This window comes from Emys orbicularis, chromosome 24 (genome assembly GCF_028017835.1).
Source record: "Emys orbicularis isolate rEmyOrb1 chromosome 24, rEmyOrb1.hap1, whole genome shotgun sequence".
Lineage (NCBI taxonomy): Eukaryota > Metazoa > Chordata > Testudines > Emydidae > Emys > Emys orbicularis.
This window is the reverse complement of record NC_088706.1, coordinates 16475482-16501725: the sequence shown is the minus strand read 5'-3', so window position 1 is coordinate 16501725 and position 26244 is coordinate 16475482. Positions and strand designations below refer to the sequence as shown.

The window sequence follows — 26244 nt, the reverse complement described above, 5'->3', positions numbered from 1 at the left end:
AGCACCGGAAGCTACCTCGGAAGGCCGGAAGTTGGTGCAGCAGAACAAATCGTCCGGACCAACCCGTGCTCCGTCCCCGATAGCGCTGGCCCCTCCCCTAGGTTCCGCCCCATTCCGACCAGCCCCGGCGGAGCCGTGCAGCGCGCGGTGACGTAAGGCGCTCGGAACGCGCTGACGAGGTGGTTCTGGGCGGGTGCTTCTGCCCGGTGCCCGACTCCCATCATGGCGGCGGGGGGAGGCGGAGGCGGCCGGGGGGGCAGTGGCCCCAGATGGGGCGGGGGCCGGGCCGGCGGGGGCGCAGCGCAGGAGAAACTGCCGGTGCATGTGAGTGCGGGGCCCTCCCCGAGCGCCGCCCCGGCTTCCTTCAGTGACCCCACCCGGGATAACCCCCCGTGCCCGCTCGGGCCCCCATCACCCCGCCCCACGGGCCCCCTGCACTTCACCCGGGATAACCCCCGGCCCCTCCCACCCGGGATAACCCCCCGTGCCCGCTCGGGCCCCCATCACCCCGCCCCACGGGCCCCCCGCACTTCACCCGGGATAACCCCCGGCCCCTCCCACCCGGGATAACCCCCCGTGCCCGCTCGGGCCCCCATCGCCCCGCCCCACGGGCCCCCCGCACTTCACCCGGGATAACCTCCGGCCCCTCCCACCCGGGATAACCCCCCGTGCCCGCTCGGGCCCCCATCGCCCCGCCCCACGGGCCCCCTGCACTTCACCCGGGATAACCCCCGGCCCCTCCCACCCGGGATAACCCCCCGTGCCCGCTCGGGCCCCCATCACCCCGCCCCACGGGCCCCCTGCACTTCACCCGGGATAACCCCCGGCCCCTCCCACCCGGGATAACCCCCCGTGCCCGCTCGGGCCCCCATCGCCCCGCCCCACGGGCCCCCTGCACTTCACCCGGGATAACCCCCGGCCCCTCCCACCCGGGATAACCCCCCGTGCCCGCTCGGGCCCCCATCGCCCCGCCCCACGGGCCCCCTGCACTTCACCCGGGATAACCTCCGGTCCCTCCCACCCGGGATAACCCCCCGTGCCCGCTCGGGCCCCCATCGCCCCGCCCCACGAGCCCCCTGCACTTCACCCGGCATAACCTCCGGCCCCTCCCACCCGGGATAACCCCCCCGTGCCCGCTCGGGCCCCCATCGCTCCGCCCCACGGGCCCCCTGCACTTCACCCGGCATAACCCCCGGCCCCTCCCACCCGGGATAACCCCCCGTGCCCGCTCGGGCCCCCATCGCCCCGCCCCACGGGCCCCCTGCACTTCACCCGGGATAACCTCCGGCCCCTCACACCCGGGATAACCCCCCGTGCCCGCTCGGGCCCCCATCGCCCCGCCCCACGGGCCCCCTGCACTTCACCCGGGATAACCTCCGGCCCCTCCCACCCGGGATAACCCCCCGTGCCCGCTCGGGCCCCCATCGCCCCGCCCCACGAGCCCCCTGCACTTCACCCGGCATAACCTCCGGCCCCTCCCACCCGGGATAACCCCCCCGTGCCCGCTCGGGCCCCCATCGCCCCACCCCACGGGCCCCCTGCACTTCACCCGGCATAACCTCCGGCCCCTCCCACCCGGGATAACCCCCCCCGTGCCAGCTCGGGCCCCCATCACCCCGCCCCACGGGACCCCTGCACTTCACCCGGGATAACCTCCGGCCCCTCCCACCCGGGATAACCCCCCGTGCCCGCTCGGGCCCCCATCGCTCCGCCCCACGGGCCCCCTGCACTTCACCCGGGATAACCTCCGGCCCCTCCCACCCGGGATAACGCCCCCGTGCCCGCTCGGGCCCCCATCGCCCCGCCCCACGGGCCCCCTGCACTTCACCCGGGATAACCTCCGGCCCCTCCCACCCAGGATAACCCCCCGTGCCCGCTCGGGCCCCCATCGCCCCGCCCCACGGGCCCCCCGCACTTCACCCGGGATAACCCCCGGCCCCTCCCACCCGGGATAGCCCCCCGTGCCCGCTCGGGCCCCCATCGCCCCGCCCCACGGGTCCCCTGCACTTCACCCGGGATAACCCCCGGCCCCTCCCACCCGGGATAACCCCCCGTACCCGCTCGGGCCCCCATCGCCCCGCCCCACGGGACCAACGCACTTCACCCGGGATAACCCCCGGCCCCTCCCACCTGGGATAACCCCCCGTGCCCGCTCGGGCCCCCATCGCCCCGCCCCACGGGCCACCCGCACTTCACCCGGGATAACCCCCGGCCCCTCCCACACGGGATAATCCCCCGTGCCCGCTCGGGCCCCCATCGCCCCGCCCCACAGGCCCCCCATACTTCACCCGGGATAATCCCCCGTGCCGGCTCGGGCCCCCATTGCCCCGCCCCACGGGCCCCCCGCACTTCACCCGGGATAACCCCCGGCCCCTCCCACCCGGGATAATCCCCGTGCCTGCTCGGACCCCCATCGCCCCGCCCCACGGGCCCCCTGCACTTCACCCGGGATAACCCCCGGCCCCTCCCACCCGGGATAATCCCCCCGTGCCCGCTCGGGCCCCCATTGCCCCGCCCCACGGGCCCCCCGCACTTCACCCGGGATAACCCCCGGCCCCTCCCACCCGGGATAATCCCCGTGCCTGCTCGGACCCCCATCGCCCCGCCCCACGGGCCCCCTGCACTTCACCCGGGATAACCCCCGGCCCCTCCCACCCGGGATAACCCCCCGTGCCCGCTCGGGCCCCCATCGCCCCGCCCCACGGGCCCCCTGCACTTCACCCGGGATAACCTCCGGCCCCTCCCACCCGGGATAACCCCCAGTGCCCGCTCGGGCCCCCATCGCCCCGCCCCACGAGCCCCCTGCACTTCACCCGGCATAACCTCCGGCCCCTCCCACCCGGGATAACCCCCCCGTGCCCGCTCGGGCCCCCATCGCTCCGCCCCACGGGCCCCCTGCACTTCACCCGGCATAACCCCCGGCCCCTCCCACCCGGGATAACCCCCCGTGCCCGCTCGGGCCCCCATCACCCCGCCCCACGGGCCCCCTGCACTTCACCCGGGATAACCTCCGGCCCCTCCCACCCGGGATAACCCCCCGTGCCCGCTCGGGCCCCCATCGCCCCGCCCCACGAGCCCCCTGCACTTCACCCGGCATAACCTCCGGCCCCTCCCACCCGGGATAACCCCCCCGTGCCCGCTCGGGCCCCCATCGCCCCACCCCACGGGCCCCCTGCACTTCACCCGGCATAACCTCCGGCCCCTCCCACCCGGGATAACCCCCCCCGGGCCAGCTCGGGCCCCCATCACCCCGCCCCACGGGACCCCTGCACTTCACCCGGGATAACCTCCGGCCCCTCCCACCCGGGATAACCCCCCGTGCCCGCTCGGGCCCCCATCGCTCCGCCCCACGGGCCCCCTGCACTTCACCCGGGATAACCTCCGGCCCCTCCCACCCGGGATAACGCCCCCGTGCCCGCTCGGGCCCCCATCGCCCCGCCCCACGGGCCCCCTGCACTTCACCCGGGATAACCTCCGGCCCCTCCCACCCAGGATAACCCCCCGTGCCCGCTCGGGCCCCCATCGCCCCGCCCCACGGGCCCCCCGCACTTCACCCGGGATAACCCCCGGCCCCTCCCACCCGGGATAGCCCCCCGTGCCCGCTCGGGCCCCCATCGCCCCGCCCCACGGGTCCCCTGCACTTCACCCGGGATAACCCCCGGCCCCTCCCACCCGGGATAACCCCCCGTACCCGCTCGGGCCCCCATCGCCCCGCCCCACGGGACCAACGCACTTCACCCGGGATAACCCCCGGCCCCTCCCACCTGGGATAACCCCCCGTGCCCGCTCGGGCCCCCATCGCCCCGCCCCACGGGCCACCCGCACTTCACCCGGGTTAACCCCCGGCCCCTCCCACACGGGATAATCCCCCGTGCCCGCTCGGGCCCCCATCGCCCCGCCCCACAGGCCCCCCATACTTCACCCGGGATAATCCCCCGTGCCCGCTCGGGCCCCCATTGCCCCGCCCCACGGGCCCCCCGCACTTCACCCGGGATAACCCCCGGCCCCTCCCACCCGGGATAATCCCCGTGCCTGCTCGGACCCCCATCGCCCCGCCCCACGGGCCCCCTGCACTTCACCCGGGATAACCCCCGGCCCCTCCCACCCGGGATAATCCCCCCGTGCCCGCTCGGGCCCCCATCGCCCCGCCCCACGGGCCACCCGCACTTCACCCTGGATAACCTCTGGCCCCTCCCACCCGGGATAATCTACAGTGTCTGCTCCAGGGCCTCTCCCCCCCAGGGTGACACCCTCCCACTGGAGTGAACCCCAACCCCTTTCTGCGAGCCCCTTAGCCCCCTCTCCCCCCCCCCGGGGGATAGGTCCTCAGACCCTAGGTTGCCTTGCGCTCTGCTCTCCACCCCAGCTCCCTGACTAACTCCCGCTCCCCTGCAGGTGGAGGATGCACTCTCCTACCTGGACCAGGTGAAGATTCGCTTTGGCAGTGATCCCGCCACCTATAACGGATTCCTGGAGATCATGAAGGAATTCAAGAGCCAGAGGTAAGGTAACAGAGAGTCCTGTGGCACCTTTAAGACTAACAGATGTATTGGAGCATAAGCTTTCGTGGGTGAATACCCACTTCGTCAGAGGTAAGGTGACCATCCCTCTCCCCCCCCCCCCCCCCCAAACCCGTCCAATACCCACTCCTACAGTGCCCTTCCTCTCAGGTATCCCATTTTGCCCTAGAATATTCCCCTGCTCCTAGCACTCCTGTTATGGGACCCCAGACCTTAATGCCAGCACCCACCTTTAAGAACCTCCTCATTGCTCATCCCCACATAAAATACCCCCCAATATTCCCCTGCCTCCGTTCCCATTTTCAGCACACCTTCAGCAAAATCTGATCATCACACTTCCCAAGCTCATGCAGGAAACATGCTTCTTGGGTTCTATGACATTATGCAAAAGTTAAATTCCAGATATAAAGGGGTCCATTATCCCCTCCCCAAGAGGGTTCCAAATCTGCTTCTAGAGCACCCATCCCAACACCATTCATCCGGATGGAGTCAATATCCCACAATTTCCCAGGGCCATAATTCCAGGAAGACAATAAATCTTATAACTCAGCTCACTCAGGGAACCCAAATCCTAAAAAGGGGTGAAGAAGCCAGAACTTGTAACACCTAAAACACCAGGAGTGAAGGCAGGCACATCCCCTTCAGCTAATCCACATCCTTGAGTCTCCATCTGGCCCCATAAGCAGAACCATCACTTTGGGAGGAGCTTGCTGATGATTGGGAATCTTTCACTTCATTTGGGCCTACTAGTTCTGTTGGTCTTTTAAAGTGACATGGACTGTCCAGAATAGTGTCATGGTCAGACACTGGTGTTCTGTAGTATTGGGGCTAATGAATCTAATGTGTGCCTCGTTTGGAGAGCCCAGTCTTTAGACTGGGGGGGATGGGAAAAGGAGTTTCTTCGGACATCTGTACATCTGGCCTTAACCTTGCAAAATATATAAATTGTATGATCAGTGTTTAGATTCAGGGAGGGGAACTATTCTTACTGTGGTACATGCATACCCAGAGAGTTGGAATAATTCAACCTGCTGCATTATAATTGCTGTGACTAAATCTTCTCTAGGAAGCCACAAGAACTCTGGACAGTTTATCATTGTCTTCAGGGGAGTCAATGTTATCTTGATGTTTAAGTCTATCCAATTCCCTGATTGCTAATAAATGTTATTGCAGTTCTTACTTTTTCTGTATCTTACCTTTTATTTTGTGACTTAAGGTCTTACATGGAGTTAACAGCCTGTTCTTGGTTCTAGCATTGATACTCCTGGTGTAATCAGGCGGGTTTCTCAGCTGTTTCATGAACATCCCGACCTCATTGTAGGATTCAATGCTTTCCTCCCTTTGGGCTACAGAATAGAGATTCCAAAGAACGGGAAGTTAAGTATACAGTCGCCACTGGCTAGTCAGGTATGTTAAAATGCTTGGATTAATTTAAATTAATCATAATGTATCTACAGGTGACATACAGGGTCTGCATAATAGATGAGTTGATTTGCCTTTATTGCAGTTTGAAAATATGTTTTACAGGTTGTTCAGATACCATAGCAATGGGTATGAGAATGTAAACAGAATAGAATTTCTTTAAGAAACATTTAATAGTTTTAGTCTGCATTAAAATGAAGCTCCCACACAAGTTGCCACTGCAGGCCAAATACTTCAATCAAATTAGAAAGTTAAAAATCATGGCTGGCTGGCTGTGTATACACACATTATTTAGTGAATCTTTATAATCGCACTTGAATTTAAACTTGAAAAACATGTTTGAAAAGATCATATTTCCACATTCCCATTAAGATGCCTGCACAGAACACAAATTTGTACATGTTATTCATTTGTATCATAAGAATTGCCATACTGGGTCAGACCAAAGGTCCATCTAGCCCAGTATCCTGTCTTCTGATAGCATCCAATGTCAGGTGTCCCAGAGAGAATGAACAGAACAGGTAATCATCCAGTCATCCATCGCCTGTCACTGATTTCCAGATTCTGGCAAACAGAGGCTAGGGACACCATCTCTGCCCATCCTGACCTTCCTATCCTCTATGAATTTATCTAGTTCTTTTTTGAACCCTGTTATTGTCTTGGCCTTCACAACATCCTTGAGCAAGGAGTTCCACAGGCTGACTATGCACAGTGTGAAGAAATACTTCCTTTTGTTCGTTTTAAACGTGCTGCCTATTAATTTCATTTAATGACCCCTTGTTCTTGTATTAGGAGGAGTAAATAACACTTATTTACTTTCTCCACACCAATAGGATTTTATAGACCTCTATCATATCCCCCCCTTAGTCGTCTCTTTTCCAAGCTGAAAAGTCTGTCTTATTATCCAAGTGTTCAGATACAGCTGTGATGGATGTAGCATTAGAACGTAGATAGAATCATACCAGACTTTGCATCCATTTTCACAGTTGCAGAGTTTGAAACTTAAAAATCTTAGCTGAATTTTGTTCAGAAGCCTCTAGTTTTAACTCTAATCTCTGCCACCTGCTAGTCTTTCAGCTCTCATGTTCTTTGATCTCTCTATCACTCAGAAGTTGGCATTTCTGAGAGCTCTACTGTTGAACGTGTTTCTTTAAATCTTCAATTCCTGCGGAATAAAGCAATGTTAGTACAGAGTGTTTTGTATGTCTTGGCATCACTACTTTCTAAAGTGCAGAGGATAATGGAGTGACAGTCACAAGCATTAATGAGTCAGTTACTGTTGAGGGAAGAATGAAAACAGAAGAGCAGAAGCAGTGGTGGCTTGTCTGTTTTTTCATGGACATTTGGTCATTGAATTTTGAGTACCTTGTGTTTCTTTGTCAAGATCATTGCCATTGGGTCCAGGTACAACATTTGAAAATCCCTTGATTTATGAGTCTAGCTCTGGTGGAAGAATTGTTCATGAAAACTGGACCTGAGAAGGCACTCACCCTTTGATAAAAGAACACAAAGAACAGTGTGTGAGAATCTAATGATGAAGTTTGGCCTTATTGTGCTGAAAATGCCTTCAGATGTTCAGAGACTTACAGGAAACTCGTTTTGCTCGCTGGATCCTGAAGCAAAATTACCCTGTGGTGTGGAAATACAAGGGTTTGTGGACAACTGAGACTTGCAACTGGAAAAAATACTTTCAGAGGTTATCTACAAGGCCCTTTCTGTGAATCTCCTTATCAGAGATGGTTCCTGTATTTAACATATTTTGAGTTTCTCTTGGAATCAGCTACAAATGGATACTTCTTCCATAGCTAGTTAATGTGGTTTTGGTCAGCCTGGGACCAAGGAACCATATGCTCCTAGAACAGGGGTGGACAAACTTTTTAGCCCGAGGGCCACATCAGGGTTGTGAAACTGTATGGAGGGCCGGGTAGGGAAGACTGTGCCTCCCTATCTGCCCCCTCCCACTTCCAACCCCCCCACTCCTTGTCCCCTGACTGCCCCCTCCCGGGACCCCCCGCCCCAGGAACCCCACTCCCTATCCAACCACCCCTGTCCCCTGACTGCCCCAACCCCTGTCCACATCCCCGACCCCTGACAGGCCCCCAGGACTCCCACGCCTATCCAACACCCCCATCCACTGACCGCCCCCACAGAACCTCCGCCCCATCCAACCGCTCCCTGACTGCCCCCTGGGACACTCTGCCCCTTATCCAACTCCCTCCCTGCCCTCTTACCATGCTGCTCAGAGTGGCAGGATTGGCAGCCGCGCCGTCTGGCTGGAGCCAGCTGCGCCGCCTGGCCGGAGCCAGCCACACTCCCTGTGCGGCGAGTTGAGGCTGCGGGGGAGGAGGGACAGCAGGGGAGGGGCTGGAGGCTAGCCTCCCTGGACGGGAGCTCAAGGGCCGGGCAGGATGGTCCCGCAGGCCGGATGTGGCCCGGGGGCCGTAGTTTGCCCACCTCTGTCCTAGAAGCTATTAAGAAATCAAAGGTAAAATTGGACCGAAACAAATTGCTTGTAATGCTCAATTGCTTAGAAAAGTGGCTTTCAGGCAGTATCATAAGCAAGAGGTGGCATAGAGTCTGCATGGCACTACAATTGACCAAATTCTATGAATACAGATTCCAATGAGCTTGACTGCTAGGAGCTGTTAAGTTTCTGTCCACTGATTGACATCTGTAAACTGCAAGCAAGAAGTTCAACTGTCATTGGTTGGTCATTGGCCTATTTTAAAACAGCGATTTTTCCTGAAAATGTTGACACTCAGTAACGTACATCAGACTGTCTGCTATGCAACGTCATGGTATAGCTGCACTACTAGGAGCTCTCAGAACTTACCTTTATCCATTAGTGAAAGGAGGGACTTAGAAAGCCTTTGACTGGTGTGGCAGGACAGGGCTTGGATGTGAAGGAGATGTTCTCGGTATTGAGACTCATTTTAAGTTATTTTATAGGGGCTGTTACAATAAGGAAATATAGCTCTGTTTCTTGCTACATCACATATTTAAACACTTCCTTTTTATTATGTCACTGTAATTATTTTTCTGTAAAGAATGTATGTTCAACATACTTCATACACCAAACAAGTCAATAGCCAAAATATACCAAAACTGAACTACAACAGCCCATGAGTCTTTGCAAACACAGTCAAGTATATACAACAATTTCTTTTACTCTGTAAGTGTCCAAAAGTGTGGAGCTATAATCTTTAAGAGATCTGGAGAATTAAGTAAGTGTTGGGGATATCTACCAGTCACCCTGATAAAGGCTAGCAAACTGCCGAGTGCAATCCAAACCCGTTTTCCCTTCAAACATAAGTGTCTGTAAATAAAACAAGAGTCTTGAAGTTTAGCTGGTTAATGTTGGCCTTTGTTATAAATGATCAAAGTTGAAGCTTCAAAAGTGAAGTCTCAGTAATGTTCATACAGTGGGGTGCATCAGATGTGAAAATCCTCTGAATAATTACGTTTAAGACTTTCAAGTACTGTAAACATTTGTCTGAAGCTCTGTTCTCAAATAGGTATGATGGGAAGAGCTCTTTAAAAGCAATGTTGGACTTAAATGGAAAGAGAAGTGAGAGTTTAGCACTATGGCTAATGGTTTTTAATTGATCGTCTTAGTAAAAGAGGTCAAGAAATTCATGGGTCAGTTAAATCTTTTACTGTGCAATTAACCTTTCCCTAACTGAACAGTTTGTAAATATGCATGATAATTTTAATGAACATGTTGTACGTCTCTTTTTATTTGAGTCACCAGCTTGCATTACTTCTATCACTAGGTGTCTTCAGAGCCTGTTCCAAGTGCTCACCCGGGTGGTGGGTTATTGTTACATTATTGCCAGGAGAATTCCCACAACCACAGTGACTGCTCTGAAGACTTCCGGCAGCAACTTCCATACAAAGAAGATAAATCTCAAATCTCCTTGGAATCTGATTCTGTAGAGTTCAATAATGCAATAAGTTATGTGAATAAGATCAAAACCCGTTTTCTTGACCATCCTGAAATCTACAGATCATTCTTAGAAATTCTTCACACTTACCAGGTAGAGTTCTGGCAAATAAGATATCATGGGCCAGTATTGTGGCTGTTTGAACCTGCAATGTTAAATTAAATTTGTTCGTACAGTACTGTTTTATTTCAGAGTAGCAGCCGTGTTAGTCTGTATCCGCAAAAAGAACAGGAGTACTTGTGGCACCTTAGAGAATACTTACAAGGGGAGATAGATTCAATGTTTGTAATGGCTCAGCCATTCCCAGTCCTTATTCAATCCTGAGTTGATTGTATCTAGTTTGCATATCAATTCCAGCTCAGCAGTCTCTCGTTGGAGTCTGTTTTTGAAGTTTTTCTGTTGTAAGATAGCCACCCGCAGGTCTGTCATTGAATGGCCAGACAGGTTAAAGTGTTCTCCCACTGGTTTTTGAGTATTATGATTCCTGATGTCAGATTTGTGTCCATTAATTCTTTTGCGTAGAGACTGTCCGGTTTGGCCAATGTACATGGCAGAGGGGCATTGCTGGCACATGATGGCATATATCACATTGGTAGATGTGCAGGTGAACGAGCCCCTGATGGTATGGCTGATATGATTAGGTCCTATGATGACCTGTCCACATATCTATTCAAGTGACATGTACATTGGCCAAACCGGACAGTCTCTACGCAAAAGAATTAATGGACACAAATCTGACATCAGGAATCATAATACTCAAAAACCAGTGGGAGAACACTTTAACCTGTCTGGCCATTCAATGACAGACATGCGGGTGGCTATCTTACAACAGAAAAACTTCAAAAACAGACTCCAACGAGAGACTGCTGAGCTGGAATTGATATGCAAACTAGATACAGTCAACTCAGGATTGAATAAGGACTGGGAATGGCTGAGCCATTACAAACATTGAATCTATCTCCCCTTGTAAGTATTTTCACACTTGCTTCTTATCAAACTGTCTGTACTGGGCTATCTTGATTATCACTTCCAAAGTTTTTTTCTCTTACTTAATTGGCCTCTCAGAGTTGGTAAGACAACTCCCACCTGTTCATGCTCTCTGTATGTGTGTATATATATCTCCTCAATATATGTTCCACTCTATATGCATCCGAAGAAGTGGGCTGTAGCCCACGAAAGCTTATGCTCTAATAAATTTGTTAGTCTCTAAGGTGCCACAAGTACTCCTGTTCTTTTTACTGTTTTATTGTGATTTATAAATCTCCCCCAACTTCAGCCTCTCTCAGACAAATGTGGCACTGAGAAACTCTTAAGCATAGGCTTTGTATGTGGATAGGGAATGCTTAGGGTCTGTCAAATGCTTGTCATCTCAGTAATGTGGTGGTGCTACAGACTTCGGTTTGAAAAGAGAGACAACTGATTGAAGCTGTACAGAAAGTATTTTTTGTTTTAAGCTAGGTGATTTTCTTTTACCATTACTAATGTTCTATTTTTAAATGCTTTGTATCTGCTAACTGAGTGCAGTGATTAGATCTGCATGCCCACGGAAGGACAACAGTTTGATAATTGACTGCTGAGCCCTGAGGTCTAGGACGCCAACCTTGGATACCCTACGTGGTAGCACGTTGTGCTGCTACAAGAATGCTAGGCCAGCTGATAATTATCTAAAGCTTTTTCCTGTATTTGACTCATGAATACAGTGGGTTGTCTGTTCCAGTTTCCTTGCTAACTGAAGTGCATTACTGTAACAGTTTGTTTAATGTTTCTCTGTAAATTGGCAGAAAGAACAGCTGAACACTAAAGGCCGACCCTTTCGAGGCATGTCGGAGGAAGAAGTGTTTACTGAAGTAGCAAATCTCTTCAGGGGACAGGAGGATCTACTCTCTGAGTTTGGACAGTTTCTCCCTGAGGCTAAAAGATCTTTGGTATGTGTTTTGGTAGTATAAGGCAAAAAAGATAGAACAGTGTGACAGTCTACTGTGTTTATGTTCTAGTTGGATAATCTGCATAATGTCTGAATAAATACCCTAAAGAATAAAGTTATTTGCCCCTGCAGGACTGAGATCTGGGCTGGGAGAGAGTGCATCAGGGTGAAGAGACTGAGAGAAGGGTTGATTTGGTGGAGCGTCTGTGTACCTTTCTCTCAGAGCAGTTGGACAAAGCACAGTAGAGATAACCAGTCTCCTGAGATGGAACAGATAGTAAACAGCGATGTGTAAATTCTTAGAAGTTGCTGCTCTGTGGTGCTATTGGCAACAGCTAAAAAATCTCTGCCCCCCAAAAAAGTATGCTCTGAGCCTTCTGCCTTGGGGAGAGTAGAGCCCCTTTGAGGGGTATCTTGTGATAGAGTACTGGGTGAAAAGAAGCTACCTTTGGATGCCAAATAGGCCATGTCTAAATTGGAGGGGATTATTTTGGTGGTCCACAGAGATCCATGTGGTTAAAACCATTATTTGGTGGGCTGCCACTTTTTCCTGTGACTTTCTCTGTCACCACTACATCATCTGACTGCTCTTGCAGCATCTCCCCTATGGCTGGGAAAGTCAAATGAATGTTGTCCTCGTTTCCTGCTCTTGGAATTTCTACTCTACTAAATCCTTAATACTGAATGAAAAAACTTTAGGGATAAAAAAATCTTTGAAATTCCAGAGATGTGGAGAAAGATTTGACCCTTGGAACAGCTCTAGCACAAATCTTATTGATCCTTCTGATGACTGTTTCACTCTAGGGTCCTGTTAAGATGCTACCACTGGGTCCTTCTCAAGATTTTCAAACTAGCCTTGTAGCTGTATGTAGAGCTGAAACAATTGAATATAACTTAATGTCTTACTAAAGAACTAACATTTAGTATTAAAAATTTTTTAAGGGGTTAATTCTTGCTATTCCAATGGGTTGTGCTTGTATGTGATATGTGTAGTGGTGCTACATCACTGCAAAATATTGTTATAGAAAAACTGACTATCAGTGTTTGAACTATGCTCTCACTATTTGTTCTTTGTAGCTAGGTAACTCGTTTAGTGAAATCTCATGTCCTCTAGTCTGTTCAGATAAATGGGGTTCTCTCTTTCTGAGGAACTAATAAGGGCAAATTGAAAACATCGTCTTTAATTTAGTTCACAGGAAATGGGCCATGTGAAATGAACAGTGTCCAGAAAACTGATCATGAAAAAAATCTGGAACATAGTAAAAAGCGATCCAGACCACTACTGCTGCGTCCTGTTCCCAGCCCAGCAAAGGTATCTTGTTGCAAACAGACATGTGTACTGTTTTCATACTTAGGCATTGCTATAACCTGTGCTATATGAGATAATTGCTCTCAAATTTCAAATTCTACTAAGAGCGTGTCATAGGGCAGCCTCAGCTGGGTGCCCTCCAGTGCCAGGCCATGGTATGACAGCCATGGATGCCTCAGTTTTCCCATCAGAGTCCCCAGAAATAGGCCTTAAGTATATGTAGCCCTTTCCGGCTTAATTACAAAAGTCCTGTATACATAAATCATAACAAGTCCCACAGCCATAGTCCAGACAGTACATTAAGTAGATCCATAGAATCTCTCTGGATAGAAATTCCATGCTTGCATTATAAGAGTAGGACTATATTACCAGCCACCTGACCAGGATGGTGATGGTGACTGTGAAGTGCCCAGGGGGATTAGAGAGGTTTACAAAGGCAGAAGATGCAATAATAATGGGCTATTTCAACTGTCCTCATATTGACTGAGTATATGTCACCTTGGAAGGGGATACAGAAATAAAATTTCTAGACTCATTAAATGACTGCTTCCTGGAGCAGCCAGTCCTGGAACCCACAAGAGGTGAGGCAATTTTTGAGTTAATCCTACATGGAATGCAGGATCTGGTTCAAGAGGTGAATACAACAGAGCCATTCAGTAATAGTGATCAACATGTAATTAAATTTAAGATCCTTGTAGGGGGATAAAATGCCAAAGAAACTCACCATGGCAGCATTTAACTTCAAATAAGGGAACTACACAAAAATGAGGAAGCTAATTAAATGGAAATTAAAAGGAACAGCCAGAAGCGTGAAATGCCTGCAAACTGCATGGAAGTTATTTTAAAACACCATAATAAAGGCTCAAACCTAATGCATAGCCCATTTAAAAAAAAGGACCCAAAACTGCCACCATGGGTAAACAACTGAGTAAAAGAAGTGGCTAGAGGCAAAAAGGCATTCTTTAAAAACTAGAAGTCAGATCCTAGCGAGGAAAATGGAAAGGTGTTAAACTCTGGAAAGTCAAGGGTAAAAGTATAATTAGGCAGACCAAAAAAGAATTTGAAGAGCAACTAACAAAAGATACAAAAACTGACAGCAATTTTTTTTTTTAAGTAAATCAGAAGCAGGAAGCCTGCAAATCAGTGGAGCCACTGGACAATTAGGGTGCTAAAGGAGCACTCAAGGAAGACAAGGCCATTGTGGAGAAACTAAATGAATTATTTGTACCAGTGTTCACTGCAGAGAATGTGAGGGAGATTCCCACACCTAAGCCTTTCTTTTTAGGTGACAAAGGTTGAGGAACTGTCCCAGACTGAGGTGTCAGTAGAGAAGGTTGTGGAACAAATTGTTAGATTAAACAGTAATAAGTCACCAGGACCAGATGGTATTCACCGAAGAGTTCTGAAGGAACTCAAATATGAAATTGCAGAACTACTAACTGTGGTATGTACTCTATTGCTTAAATCAGCCTCTGGACCAGATAACTGGAGGATAGCTCATGTAACACTGATTTACAAAAAAAAAAAACAACTCCAGATACAATCCAGGTAATTAAAGCCTCATAAACCTAACTTCAGTTACCAGGCAGATTGGTTGAAATGATAGTAAAGAACAGAATTCTCACACACAGATAAAGACAATATGGTGAGGAAGAGTCAACATGGCTTTTGTAACGGGAAATCATGCCTCACCAATCTATCAGAATTCTTTGAGGGTGTCAACAAGCATGTGGACAAGGGTAATGTAGTTGATATAATGTACTTAGACTTTCGGAGAGCCTTTGACAAGGTCCCTCACAAAAGGCTCTAAAGCATAGTAAGCTGTCATGGGATAAGAGGGAAGGTCCTCTCATGGATCAGTAATTGGTTAAAAGATAAGAAACAAAGGATCAGGATAAATGGTAAGTTTTCATAATGGAGAGCAGTAGATAGCGGGGTTCCCAAAGTATCTTTACTGTGACCAGTGCTGTTCAACATATTCATAAATGATCTGGAAAAAGAAGTGAACAGTGAGCTGACAAAAGTTTGCAGCCGGTACAAAATTACTCAAGATAGCTAAGTCCAAAGCTGACTGCAGAGAGTTAGAGAGGGATCTTATAAAATTGGGCAACTGAACAACAAAATGGCTGATGAAATTTAGTGCTGATAAGCGCAAAGTAGCGCACCTGGGGAAAAATAATCATAACTATCCATACAAACTGATGGGTTCTAGATTACCTTTACCACTCAAGAATGAGATCTTGGGAGTCATTTGTAGATAGTTCTCTGAAAACATCATTCAGTATGCAGTGGTGGTCAAAAAGCTAATATAATGCTAGGAACCATTAGGAAGGGGATAGATAGTAAGATAGGAAATACCATAATGCCACTATATAAATCTATGGTATGCCCACACTTTGAATACTGTGTGAAGTTCTGGTTGCCCCATCTCAAAAAAGATATATTGAAATTGGAAAAGGTACAGAGAAGGGCAGCAAAAATGGTAAGGGGTGTGGAACAACGTCCATACAAGGATAGATTAAAAAGTCTGTGACTGTTCAATTTGGAAGAGAGACAACTAAGTGGGGGATGGGATAGGGGTCTATAAAATCATGACTGGTGTGGAGAAAGTGAATAGGGAAGTATTATTTACCCCTTCATGTAATACAAAAACTAGGGGTCACACAATGAAATTAATAGGTAGCAGGTTTAAAAGAAAAGGAAGTACTTAACACAATGCACAGTCAACCTGTGGAACTCATTGCCAGGGGATGTGAAAGACAGAAGTATAACTAGGTTCAAAAAAGAATTAGATCAGTTCATGGAGGATAGGTCCATCAATGGCTATTAGCCAAGATGATTAGGGACACAACCCCATGCTTTGGGTGTCCCCAAACCTCTGACTGCCAGATGCTGCGACTGAACATAACGGGGATGGATCACTCAATAATTGCCCTGTTCGCTCCCTCTGAAGCATCTGGCATTGGCTGCTGTTGGAAGACAGAATACTGGGCTAGATGGACCATTGGTCTGACCCAGTACGGCCGTTCTTATCCTTAGAATCTCTCACCACACTCACCTCACCAGTAAAATTCCAGATATCACCATGCCTTGACCCCAGTCTTCAGCCTTCTCTGGCTTCAACTCCCGACCCCAGAGAGCCAGCAGGCATCTCCCGCTGCTGCACTCCGCCTTCAGCCCTCTCCAGCCTTCTGTGCCCATCACTCTCTGGTGCAGGAACATCATCGGGCTCGTTTCTCCACTAGCTTCCTGACAGTTTCACCCTCTTGCTATGGAGAGTCTGCAGAGAGCTTCTTGCTTTATGCAACTTTGCCCAGACACCACCTCCAGTCTCCTGACTCCCAGGCAGCTCTTAACTGCCTTCTCTCTGTCTGTCCACAGGCATTTCCCCCATTGATATGGCCCATGTGCACTCTCATAAAATCCCATTAGGAGTCAGTTGACAAGTCATAGGTGCACTGTCCTCTTTCCTCTTAAAGGACTAGTGCCAAACATGAAGGGGAAAGTAAAAGAATCCTTATTTTTTAAATAAATAATGGGGGCAGGGAAATGGTGTTGAAGACACTTAACAAAGGGAAGTTGAAAACTGTTTGGACAAGTGCATTGTCCCTTGATACAATATAAAGTTACATATAAGTGCTAAGTATCAGGAAAATGAGGACTTGATAGAAGGACTGAATTGGGCCTCTCCCCTTGAATAACTTGCTGTTTCCTGCAGGATTATACCCTATCATTTACCTGTCGTGCAAACCTGTTTTGTTTTTGCTCGGGGTCATTGATACAGACCTCCATGGAGGGTGTGATGTGGCAAAGCTAGTTTGTGATTTTTTGGAATAAAGGCTCAGAGCAAGGGGTAGTTACAGTTCAGTAAAATGGAAATTGCTGGTATTTGAATCAAAACCATTGAAGTAAAAATATCGAACCTTTTCAACAGAAGAAAATGAAACTGCGAGGTACCAAAGATCTGTCAGTTGCGACAGTGGGAAAATATGGAACGTTGCAGGAGTTTTCTTTCTTCGATAAGGTCAGTGATCTGGCCTCGTCCTGTTGCATGGTCTTGCTTTCAATCGGATAGGTAGCAATTGACTGGTATTCTACGACTCCCTCTATGGTATAGTGGAGTCCATTAAGTAACAGTTTCCTAACAAATGGAGGAGTTTTGGGAGGACCCTGAGGGAAACGCATACTAGTATCTTCTTGTGTGTGTTTTCTCTGCTTCTCAGCAATTGTGAACCTCATAGTAGTGTAAATCCTGTTACTAAACTACTGTTTATAACAGGGCACTTCTGTATGCATGCTGCTTCCAAGGTTCCGATGAGCATATGAATTTATTGGCTCTGTGCAAAAAGGCTTAGACCCTTTAAAATATCAGCATAAAAATAAAGCTAGTATACAAATGATATGAGAGTTTTTATTTTCCCTCTCTCTGCCAGGTGCGCAGGGTACTGAAGAGTCAGGAAGTGTATGAGAACTTCCTCCGCTGTATAGCACTCTTCAATCAGGAGCTAGTGTCAGGCTCAGAGCTTCTCCAGCTAGTCACCCCATTTTTAGGGTAAGTGAACTTGTCTTTCCAGTGACATGTAGGGTGTACCTTTTAAACATTTGCTATGTCACTTTTTCTCTCATGCTTCAACATTAAAACCTTATGAAGTCAAAGGTTTCTTCTGGGTTAGCAATGCCAAAATTTTAGGAATCATTCAGACAGAGGAGAAATAAAATCTGACACAACTTTTAGTCCATAAAGTCTTAGAACAATGCTATAAAACAGGCAAATAGCGGTACCGGATGGAGGCCAATTGAGCTGTTAGCCCTCCAAGAGAAGGGAGAGTGTCTTACTGCAATGAACAAAGACTCCTTCAGCAGGTTAAGGAGTGGTATTGATGGGATTCTGAAGGGAGTTCTCTCTAGCCCTCCACCAAGAGGATGGTTGAAAAGAGCCTTAAGCAGAGTGATTGATTAAAGCAGATAACATTATGGAGAGGGAGTTCTTAGGGCTGTGTCAAGAAAGTCCTAGCGTTCAGTTTAGTTTTGACCATGGTCTGTATGAAATATAAGAGATGGTGAAGAAAGTAATTAATACTTAATGGACAAAACAGACAGAATGTGATGATGTGGAATATAATTACTCACGTATGTCTGTTCATTTTTTAAGGAAATTCCCAGAACTCTTTGCACAGTTCAAATCCTTCCTTGGAGTGAAAGAGCTTTCATTTGCTTCTCCGCTGAGTGACCGATCTGGGGATGGAATGAGTCGGGAAATTGATTATGCTTCCTGCAAACGCATAGGATCCAGTTACCGGGCTCTTCCAAAAACCTATCAGCAGCCAAAATGCAGCGGAAGAACGGCCATTTGCAAGGAGGTACTCCAAGCTTAATACCATTGAATCCCCCGTCTGCAATGATAGCCTTTCCCAAAGCAGGCTAGTCAGTGCCCTCCACATACTGCTTTCTTATGATGATTTAGGGCTTCTCTGAAACATGGACATTGCACCAATTTAACTTAAATCACTTTGTTTAAACTGGTGCAACTTTTGTATGTAGGCTCTTATACTGGTTTAAAACTGCTTATGTCCGTTTAGGTTGCACCTGTAAATTTGCTAATCTGAGCTAAACTGCTATAAATCAGGTTTATATGGAGATAAGAGTGCCACACATAAAGTTGCTCTGGTTTAACTAAATCAGTATAAAATCATACCTTTCATTAAACTGGTACAACTTATTTGTGGACCCACTCCTTGTCTTTGATGATAGGTAGAAGGGGCAGCGGGAATGGGGGAGAGACGTTTTATTTCACAGCATAAAATGAGTTTTTCAGCACCAGGTATGAAGACAGACTTTGTAGCATAGTATACCAGTGAGTCACCAAAAAGCAAATTTTGAGTCAAAGCCTAAAAAAAATACCCTGTGTAAGCAGGGTACAATTCTAGTATGGGGTCATTCAAAGTTGGCTGTGTTCAGTGATAGATAGGGCCCTACCAAATTCACAGCCATGAAAAACGCGTCACAGACCGTGAAATCTGGTCTTTTGTGTGCTTTTACCTTATACTATACAGATTTCACGGGGTAGAGCAGCGTTTTCTCAAATTGGGGGTCCTGACCCAAAAGGAAGTTGCAGGGGGAGTCACAAGGTTATTTTAGGCAGGGGGTCATGGTATTGCCACCCTTACTTCTGCGCTGTCTTCAGAGCTAGGTGGCCAGAGAGTGGTGGCTGTTAGCCGGGTGTCCAGCTCTGAAGACAGCACCCTGCCAGTAGCAGCGCAGAAGTAAGGCGACAATACCATATCATGCCACCCTTACTTCTGTGCTGCTGCTGGCGGCAGCTCTGCCTTCAGAGCTGGGATCCCGGCCAGCAGCTGCCGCTCTCCAACTGCCCAGCTCTGAAGGCAGCAGAAGTAAGGGTAGCAGTACCACAACCCTCCCTACAATAACCTTGCAAACCCCCACCACACACCCACACACACACACACACCCTTCTTTTTTCGGTCAGGACCCTTACAATTACAACACTGAAATTTCAGATTTAAATAGCTGAAATCATGAAATTTACAATTTTAAAAATCCTATGACTTTGAAATTGACCAAAATGGACCGTGAATTTGGTAGGGCCCTAGTGATAGGGGAAGTGAACCCTGTAGGTTTAGCTTACCAGTTTGTGAAGCACTTGCTGCCTTTTGTTATAAAGGAGCATTCAGAGTCAGAGCATCTTGGCAGACAGTGGGAGTTGGGTTTAATAGAGCAACCCGCCCACCCTCCTTGGCACTGGCATTTTTGTCTCCATTATCACCAGTAGCTGACTATTACAGACAAACATCTCTTCCTCCTTTATGAAACAGCAGCAAAGGACACCTTAGAAATCTTTTGATCAATGTCTGGGTGCAACTGTTCACATGCACAATGTCTCAGAAATGGTCAACACTGACATTTTAAAATTCTGGCACAGATCATTGGCAGAAATACCTAGCTATCTACCTGCTGATAGAAACACTGTTAATATACTACTTTATATTTTCCCTTGTAGAGGTCCTACCAGGTCCTCAGGAACAGGTCCTATTTTATAGGACACTGTAGACTGTTGTCTTTGACTCTGTTGTAGGTGTTAAATGACACCTGGGTCTCGTTTCCATCCTGGTCTGAAGACTCTACATTTGTCAGCTCAAAGAAGACTCCCTATGAGGAGCAGCTGCATCGCTGTGAGGACGAACGATTTGAGGTGGTTCTGCTGTTCAACTTAGTACTTTGCAACTTGGTCTCCTGTTCATGTGACCGAGCACCTTGAAGTTATTTATAGTCAAGGCTATGTTTACGTCACGGAAGTCACAGAAACCGTGACTTCCCGAGACCTCCGTGACATTTTCTTCCCTGGGGCTGGAGCTGTCAGCAGGCAGCCCCACAGTTCTCAACCACTGCTGGCAGAGGGCCCCCAGCAGCTCCTAGCTGGTGGGAAGCAGGGACCCCCAGAGCTCCCAGGTGGCGAGGGGACCCCCTGTAGCAGCCCAGCTGTAGCAGGTGGCAAGGGGGTCTTCCCGCTGCAGCCCGGCGGTGGGGGTATCACAGAGCCCCCAGCCGCTGTGGGTGATGGACCCCCTCCTTTCCCATTTCACGGATATTTTTAGGAAAACCATGGACAAGTCATGGGCTTCCATGAATTTTTGTTTATTGCCCGTGATCTGTCCGTGATTTTTACTAAAAATATCTGAGACAAAATCTGAGCCTTATTTATAGTCAATAGCCAAATGCTGAACTCTTTATTAGTAGAGCCCTGAAAATCCGGGGATATCTGCTTTATATCCGTGGACCATTTTTGTGGATTGTGGATAGATACAGATCCAAATTTTATATCTAAAGCCCTGCAAATCTGTTGATATCTGCGGATGTGGATATCCACAGGTCATTTTTGTGGATTGCAGATCAGATGCGGATACAAATTTTGTATCTGAGCAGGGCTCAATTTATTAGTTAACTCTTCTTGCTGTGTCAGTCCCTCCCCTTCTTTCTACTTTAGCTTTAGTGTGGGCTTGCTTTCCCAAGGCTGCTTTTCTCCAAAGTTAACCCTTTCACACTTCTCCCCAGTAGTGGTGATTGCTTTGTACTTCTCCAGCCTGGGGGGAGGAGGCACGAACACCATAATGCCACTGTGTGTATCACGGGAGGGAAAGGTTTCAAGAGCTTTATGTACTCTCCTTTTCATGCAGGGCTCAGAGGTGCCCCTGCTGGTACTCTTGCATGTGCTGTAGCTTTAAATATTGCTTTTGGTGTAGAGGATTTTATTTCTAAGCACAATCTCTCTCTAAACCAGATAGGATGTCAACTGCATCATAGGACCCTGCTTTGCCAAGGGCAAATGCAGCAGAAAATAGCCCTTAAGGAAATCTGTGGGCCAATTTTACAATTGAAAGTACTGTCGGAGCACTCCACCTAGTGAGAATCCTCACTGGAGCCCGTGACTCCTAGCCAGTGGACACTGAAATACAAGTACAGATCTGAGCAGAGACCAGCTGCTGAATCCTTTCTTACGTTGTTATATCGTTTGTGAACTTTAACAGTTGGATGTTGTCTTGGAAACCAATCTGGCCACAATACGCGTGTTGGAGAGTGTTCAGAAAAAGCTGTCTCGGATGTCTCAAGAGGATCAGGAGAAATTCCGATTGGATGATTGCTTGGGAGGAACGTCGGAAGTGATCCAGCGCAGAGCCATCTACCGTATCTATGGTGATAAAGCACCAGAAATCATTGAGAGTCTTAAGAAAAATCCGGTTACTGCTGTCCCTGTAGTTTTAAAAAGGTAACTCTTTCTTGGGTTCACCTATCATTTCTATCTAATTAGCTAGTCGTTTCAGAAGTTAATTACCTATTTTCATCTCGTAGGATTCTAACGCAGGACAGAGGTGAGCAATTAATGGAATATCTTTACAAAATCACTTCAATATAATAGGTCACAAAGATATTAGCTGACTCTCTTAGCCCTATCTGAGAACAGCTTAAACAATGCAAATTATGACAATGTACTGTTGCTTTTGCAGTAACAGTATGTATGTTTCAGTAGAAAATAGCCCACCACAAACTTTGTGATGATTGTGTAATATGGAGACAACTGTAACAAGATCGCTGCTTCTCCTGCCATGAAAATTGTTAAATTGGTTTTCCATTCATTTTATAAGTAAACCAAGCTATTCCTTTAGTTCTGTGGGGCTTTGCCATTGTTTGGTTTCAGCTAGGATTCCTCCTCAGATAGCTTTCAGTATTAATGTAGACATCTACAAATACATTTTAAAATTAAACTTTTTTCAAATCCTCTCTTTGTAGGAAGCATTATATAAAAAATGCTTCTAGTTTAATTGAAAAGCTAAGTAATCGTGTAAAAGGTTTCAGATACCTTTGGTATTAACATGTATGTTTTTTTAATTCAGTCTATAATACAGTTTCTAGTGCATGACAATCAACTGTTTCACCCCCACCCCCAACCTTGTGAATTCTTCACACTTTCACACTGTATTGCTCTGTAATGGAGCCATGAGAGGGGCTCCTTTGTTATGGTTATGCTCATCCCTGGCTTGCTGAGAAAAGTTCCTTTCTGCACTAAAACTTCTCTTAGTCCCACTTAGAGGAAGGGAGGATTTTATTTTTTGAAAATATGAGGTTAATTGGACGTGTCATTTTGAATGAGACTTTGGAATAGTGGGGGTGAGGGGGGGGTATGCCTTTTTTTTAAAGTTCTAATTTTTTTGTCCAGTCATAACTGAAAAACCTCTTTATGGATTAATCTTCACTGAGAACCAGCGGATTCCAAGGGTGTGGTGTTGTTAGAGGTGATCTCTGCATGTGGTACAGCACTGTTACAGGTCCGATGACCGTTACGTAACTAGTGCCATATAATCTCAACTTACATTTTTAACAGCAGGTTTTTATCGCCATTTTTCTCCAAAGAGCCTCTGCTTGCTAGGCGTGGGCATCTCATGTTGATTTTTCCCTTTAAAATTACAATTAAAATTAAGCTGTTCAGCATGTATTTTAAAAAGAGAGAAAATATGGTATCAAGCGGAGTGCCCCAAGGGTCGGTCCTGGGGTCGGTTTTGTTCAATATCTTCATTAATGATCTGGAGGAGGGTGTGGACTGCACCCTCAGCAAGTTTGCAGATGACACTAAACTGGGAGGAGTGGTAGATACGCTGGAGGGTAGGGATAGGATACAGAGGGACCTAGACAAATTAGAGGATTGGGCCAAAAGAAATCTGATGAGGTTCAGCAAGGACAAGTGCAGAGTCCTGCACTTAGGACGGAAGAATCCCATGCACTGCTACAGACTAGGGACCAAATGGCTAGACAGCAGTTCTGCAGAAAAGGACCTAGGGGTTACAGTGGACAAGAAGCTGGATATGAGTCGACAGTGTGCCCTTGTTGCCAAGAAGGCTAACGGCATTTTGGGCTGTATAAGCATTGCCAGCAGATCGAGGGACGTGATCATTCCCCTCTATTCTGCATTGGTGAGGCCTCATCGGGAGTACTGTGTCCAGTTTTGGGCCCCACACTACAAGAAGGATGTGGAAAAATTGGAAAGAGTCCAGCGGAGGGCAACAAAAATGATTAGGGGGCTGGAGCAGATGATTTATGAGGAGAGGCTGAGGGAACTGGGATTGTTTAGTCTGCAGAAGAGAAGAATGAGGGGGGATTTGATAGCTGCTTTCAACTACCTGAAAGGGGGTTCCAAAGAGGATGGATCTAGACTGTTCTCAGTGGTACCAGATGACAGAACAAGGAGTAACGGTCTCAAGTTGGGGGAGGTTTAGGTTGGGTATTAGGAAAAACTTTTTCACTAGGAGGGTGGTGAAGCACTGGAATGGGTTACCTAGGGAGGCGATGGAATCTCCTTCCTTAGAGGTTTTTAAGGTCAGGCTTGACAAAGCCCTGGCTGGGATGATTTAGTTGGGGATTGGTCCTGCTTTGAGCAGGGGGTTGGACTGGATGACGACCTGAGGTCCCTTCCAACCCTGATATTCTATGAAAATCAGTCCCACCCTCCAATTGTTCTCTCCCTGGTGCGTGAGCTTTTAACTTCCCCCATCCCCAACTGCCAAGTCTCCTGTTCTGAATCCTGGCTTCTGGCAGCCAGCAGCTTGGGACAACAGCCATCTATGGCATCTTCACACAACACCCACTGTTCCTGGACCCTGCTCTGTGACAGCTTCTTTAGTGCCTGTGAGGAAAATTTAGCTCTGCCCCTCACTTCTGAGCCATTTCCACTTCCCAGCATATCTGCCTGGTCAGATGGAATCCTTGTATTTAAGACAGAGACGGTTAGATGGAGATCTCCTAGGACCCGAGAAAATTGTTCCAGAAAAAGGAGGGTAGAGTTAAGGTGTGTAGCCCTAAGGATTAATCTGCTTGTCTGTATAAATATATCTTTCTTATAAAATGAGTATTTGATGTATTAGATTTATAGATTTTATATTAAAAGTAAGTTTAGCTGTCATGCAAGAGACCTACCTACTAACTCACCCCAAATCAGGCTACAGGCGTAGGCATCTCTACTGTGGATTGCCTGAGCTTCTGGCACTTAAGAGGTTTTTTAAACTATAGTATTTTATATTCCCAGCCATAACTATTTACCAAAGTTTTTTGTTTTGTTTTACTTTTCCCCTGGGAATACTGAAAGTCTTGCTGTGTCTCAGCAGGCTGCTTTTAAAACATTGTGTGTGAATTTCTGTGGTATGGTTTTCAAATTGTCTGTTCTGCATTATGCAGGTTGAAAGCAAAAGAGGAGGAATGGCGGGAAGCCCAGCAGGGCTTCAACAAGATCTGGCGGGAGCAGTATGAGAAGGCGTACTTAAAGTCCCTTGACCACCAGGCTGTCAACTTCAAACAAAATGACACCAAAGCCCTGCGCTCCAAGAGCTTGCTGAATGAGATTGAGAGCGTCTACGATGAGGTGTATATGTTAACAAACAATCGATCCTGTCTGTTTATATTGTTCTGTATTACGGTAATGCCCAGAAGTTCAGATCAGAATTGGGTCCCTGTTGTGGGAAGCGCTGTACAAACATAGAGGAAGATACCATCCCTACCCTGAAGAGCTCATAATTTAAGATGACAAGAGTGGGTGAGAAGAATGCTTGAAAATATATATAACTTGTAGATAAAAATGTAAGAGAAATAGCATATGTAATCCCATAAATATCCCCTTTCCTCCTCTGTCCCCCAGCCTAGCCATTAACACTTGGCTGATTTGTGTGTGTGTTGTGGTGGGAATGGCTCTTGAGAATGGATTGGAAGGATCTTACTTGTTTGTCTCTTGATTACAGCATCAGGAGCAGCATTCAGAGGGGAGAAGCGCCACCACGAATGAGCCTCACCTCATCTTCATCTATGAGGATAAACAGATTCTAGAAGATGCAGCTTCACTCATTAGCTACTATGTGAAACGACAGCCCACTATCCAGAAGGAAGATCAGGCCACCATTCGGCAAATAGTGCATCACTTTGTACCGGAGCTGTTTTTCTCTCAGCTCCCTGACCACAGTATTTCTGAAGAGTCGACTGATGAGGATAGAGAAAACCATCAGGGACAGAACCTGGATGCTCCTGAGCTACGAAAGAAACATGTGCCTGGGCCTCCAAGCAGCCCTCTGGAGGAGAAAGCTGGCTTCTGTGATGCCGCTGTTGCTGAGCCTCACAAACCTCTGGACGATGTTTATAGTCTGTTCTTTGCCAATAATAATTGGTATTTCTTCCTCCGTCTTCACCAGACTCTCTGCTCAAGGCTCTTAAAGATTTATCGTCAGGCTCAGAAGCAGCTTCTAGAGTATCGGACTGAAAAGGAGAGGGAGAAACTCCTCTGTGAGGGAAGGAAAGAAAAGTCCAATGATCCAGCCATGGAACTGAGATTGAAACAACCAAGTAAGAGCATTCTGCAGTCTGGAAATTATTTTGCTGTTAGCATTCTGAGTGCCTTATGCAGAGGCCACTTGCAATGACTGAGACCAGCTGGCATGAATATGAGGAATATAGATACTGAGACCTCTCCAGTGTCTGAGAATTATGGATTCATAACTAATGTTACCTGCATGTATTAACCAGGATAGTTAGGGGATAACTTACAAGCCAAGGGACATATTTTTATTCATTTAGACC

At 48.3% G+C, this 26244-nt stretch overlaps 1 protein-coding gene across 1 annotated transcript in view; it reads left to right on the top strand.

The window, feature by feature from the left end:
- Nucleotides 1–222: 222 nt before the first annotated feature.
- Nucleotides 223–26244, top strand: part of SIN3B (SIN3 transcription regulator family member B) — a 32795-nt gene continuing 6773 nt past the window's right edge. The window contains exons 1-13 of the mRNA XM_065422399.1: nt 223–324; nt 4396–4502; nt 5774–5927; nt 9716–9979; nt 11668–11811; nt 13000–13122; nt 17054–17143; nt 17553–17671; nt 18272–18479; nt 20213–20329; nt 21663–21901; nt 24859–25042; nt 25416–26010. Of these exons, the coding sequence (XP_065278471.1) occupies nt 223–324; nt 4396–4502; nt 5774–5927; nt 9716–9979; nt 11668–11811; nt 13000–13122; nt 17054–17143; nt 17553–17671; nt 18272–18479; nt 20213–20329; nt 21663–21901; nt 24859–25042; nt 25416–26010 (2446 nt within the window). The remainder of the gene's footprint in view (nt 325–4395; nt 4503–5773; nt 5928–9715; nt 9980–11667; nt 11812–12999; nt 13123–17053; nt 17144–17552; nt 17672–18271; nt 18480–20212; nt 20330–21662; nt 21902–24858; nt 25043–25415; nt 26011–26244) is intronic.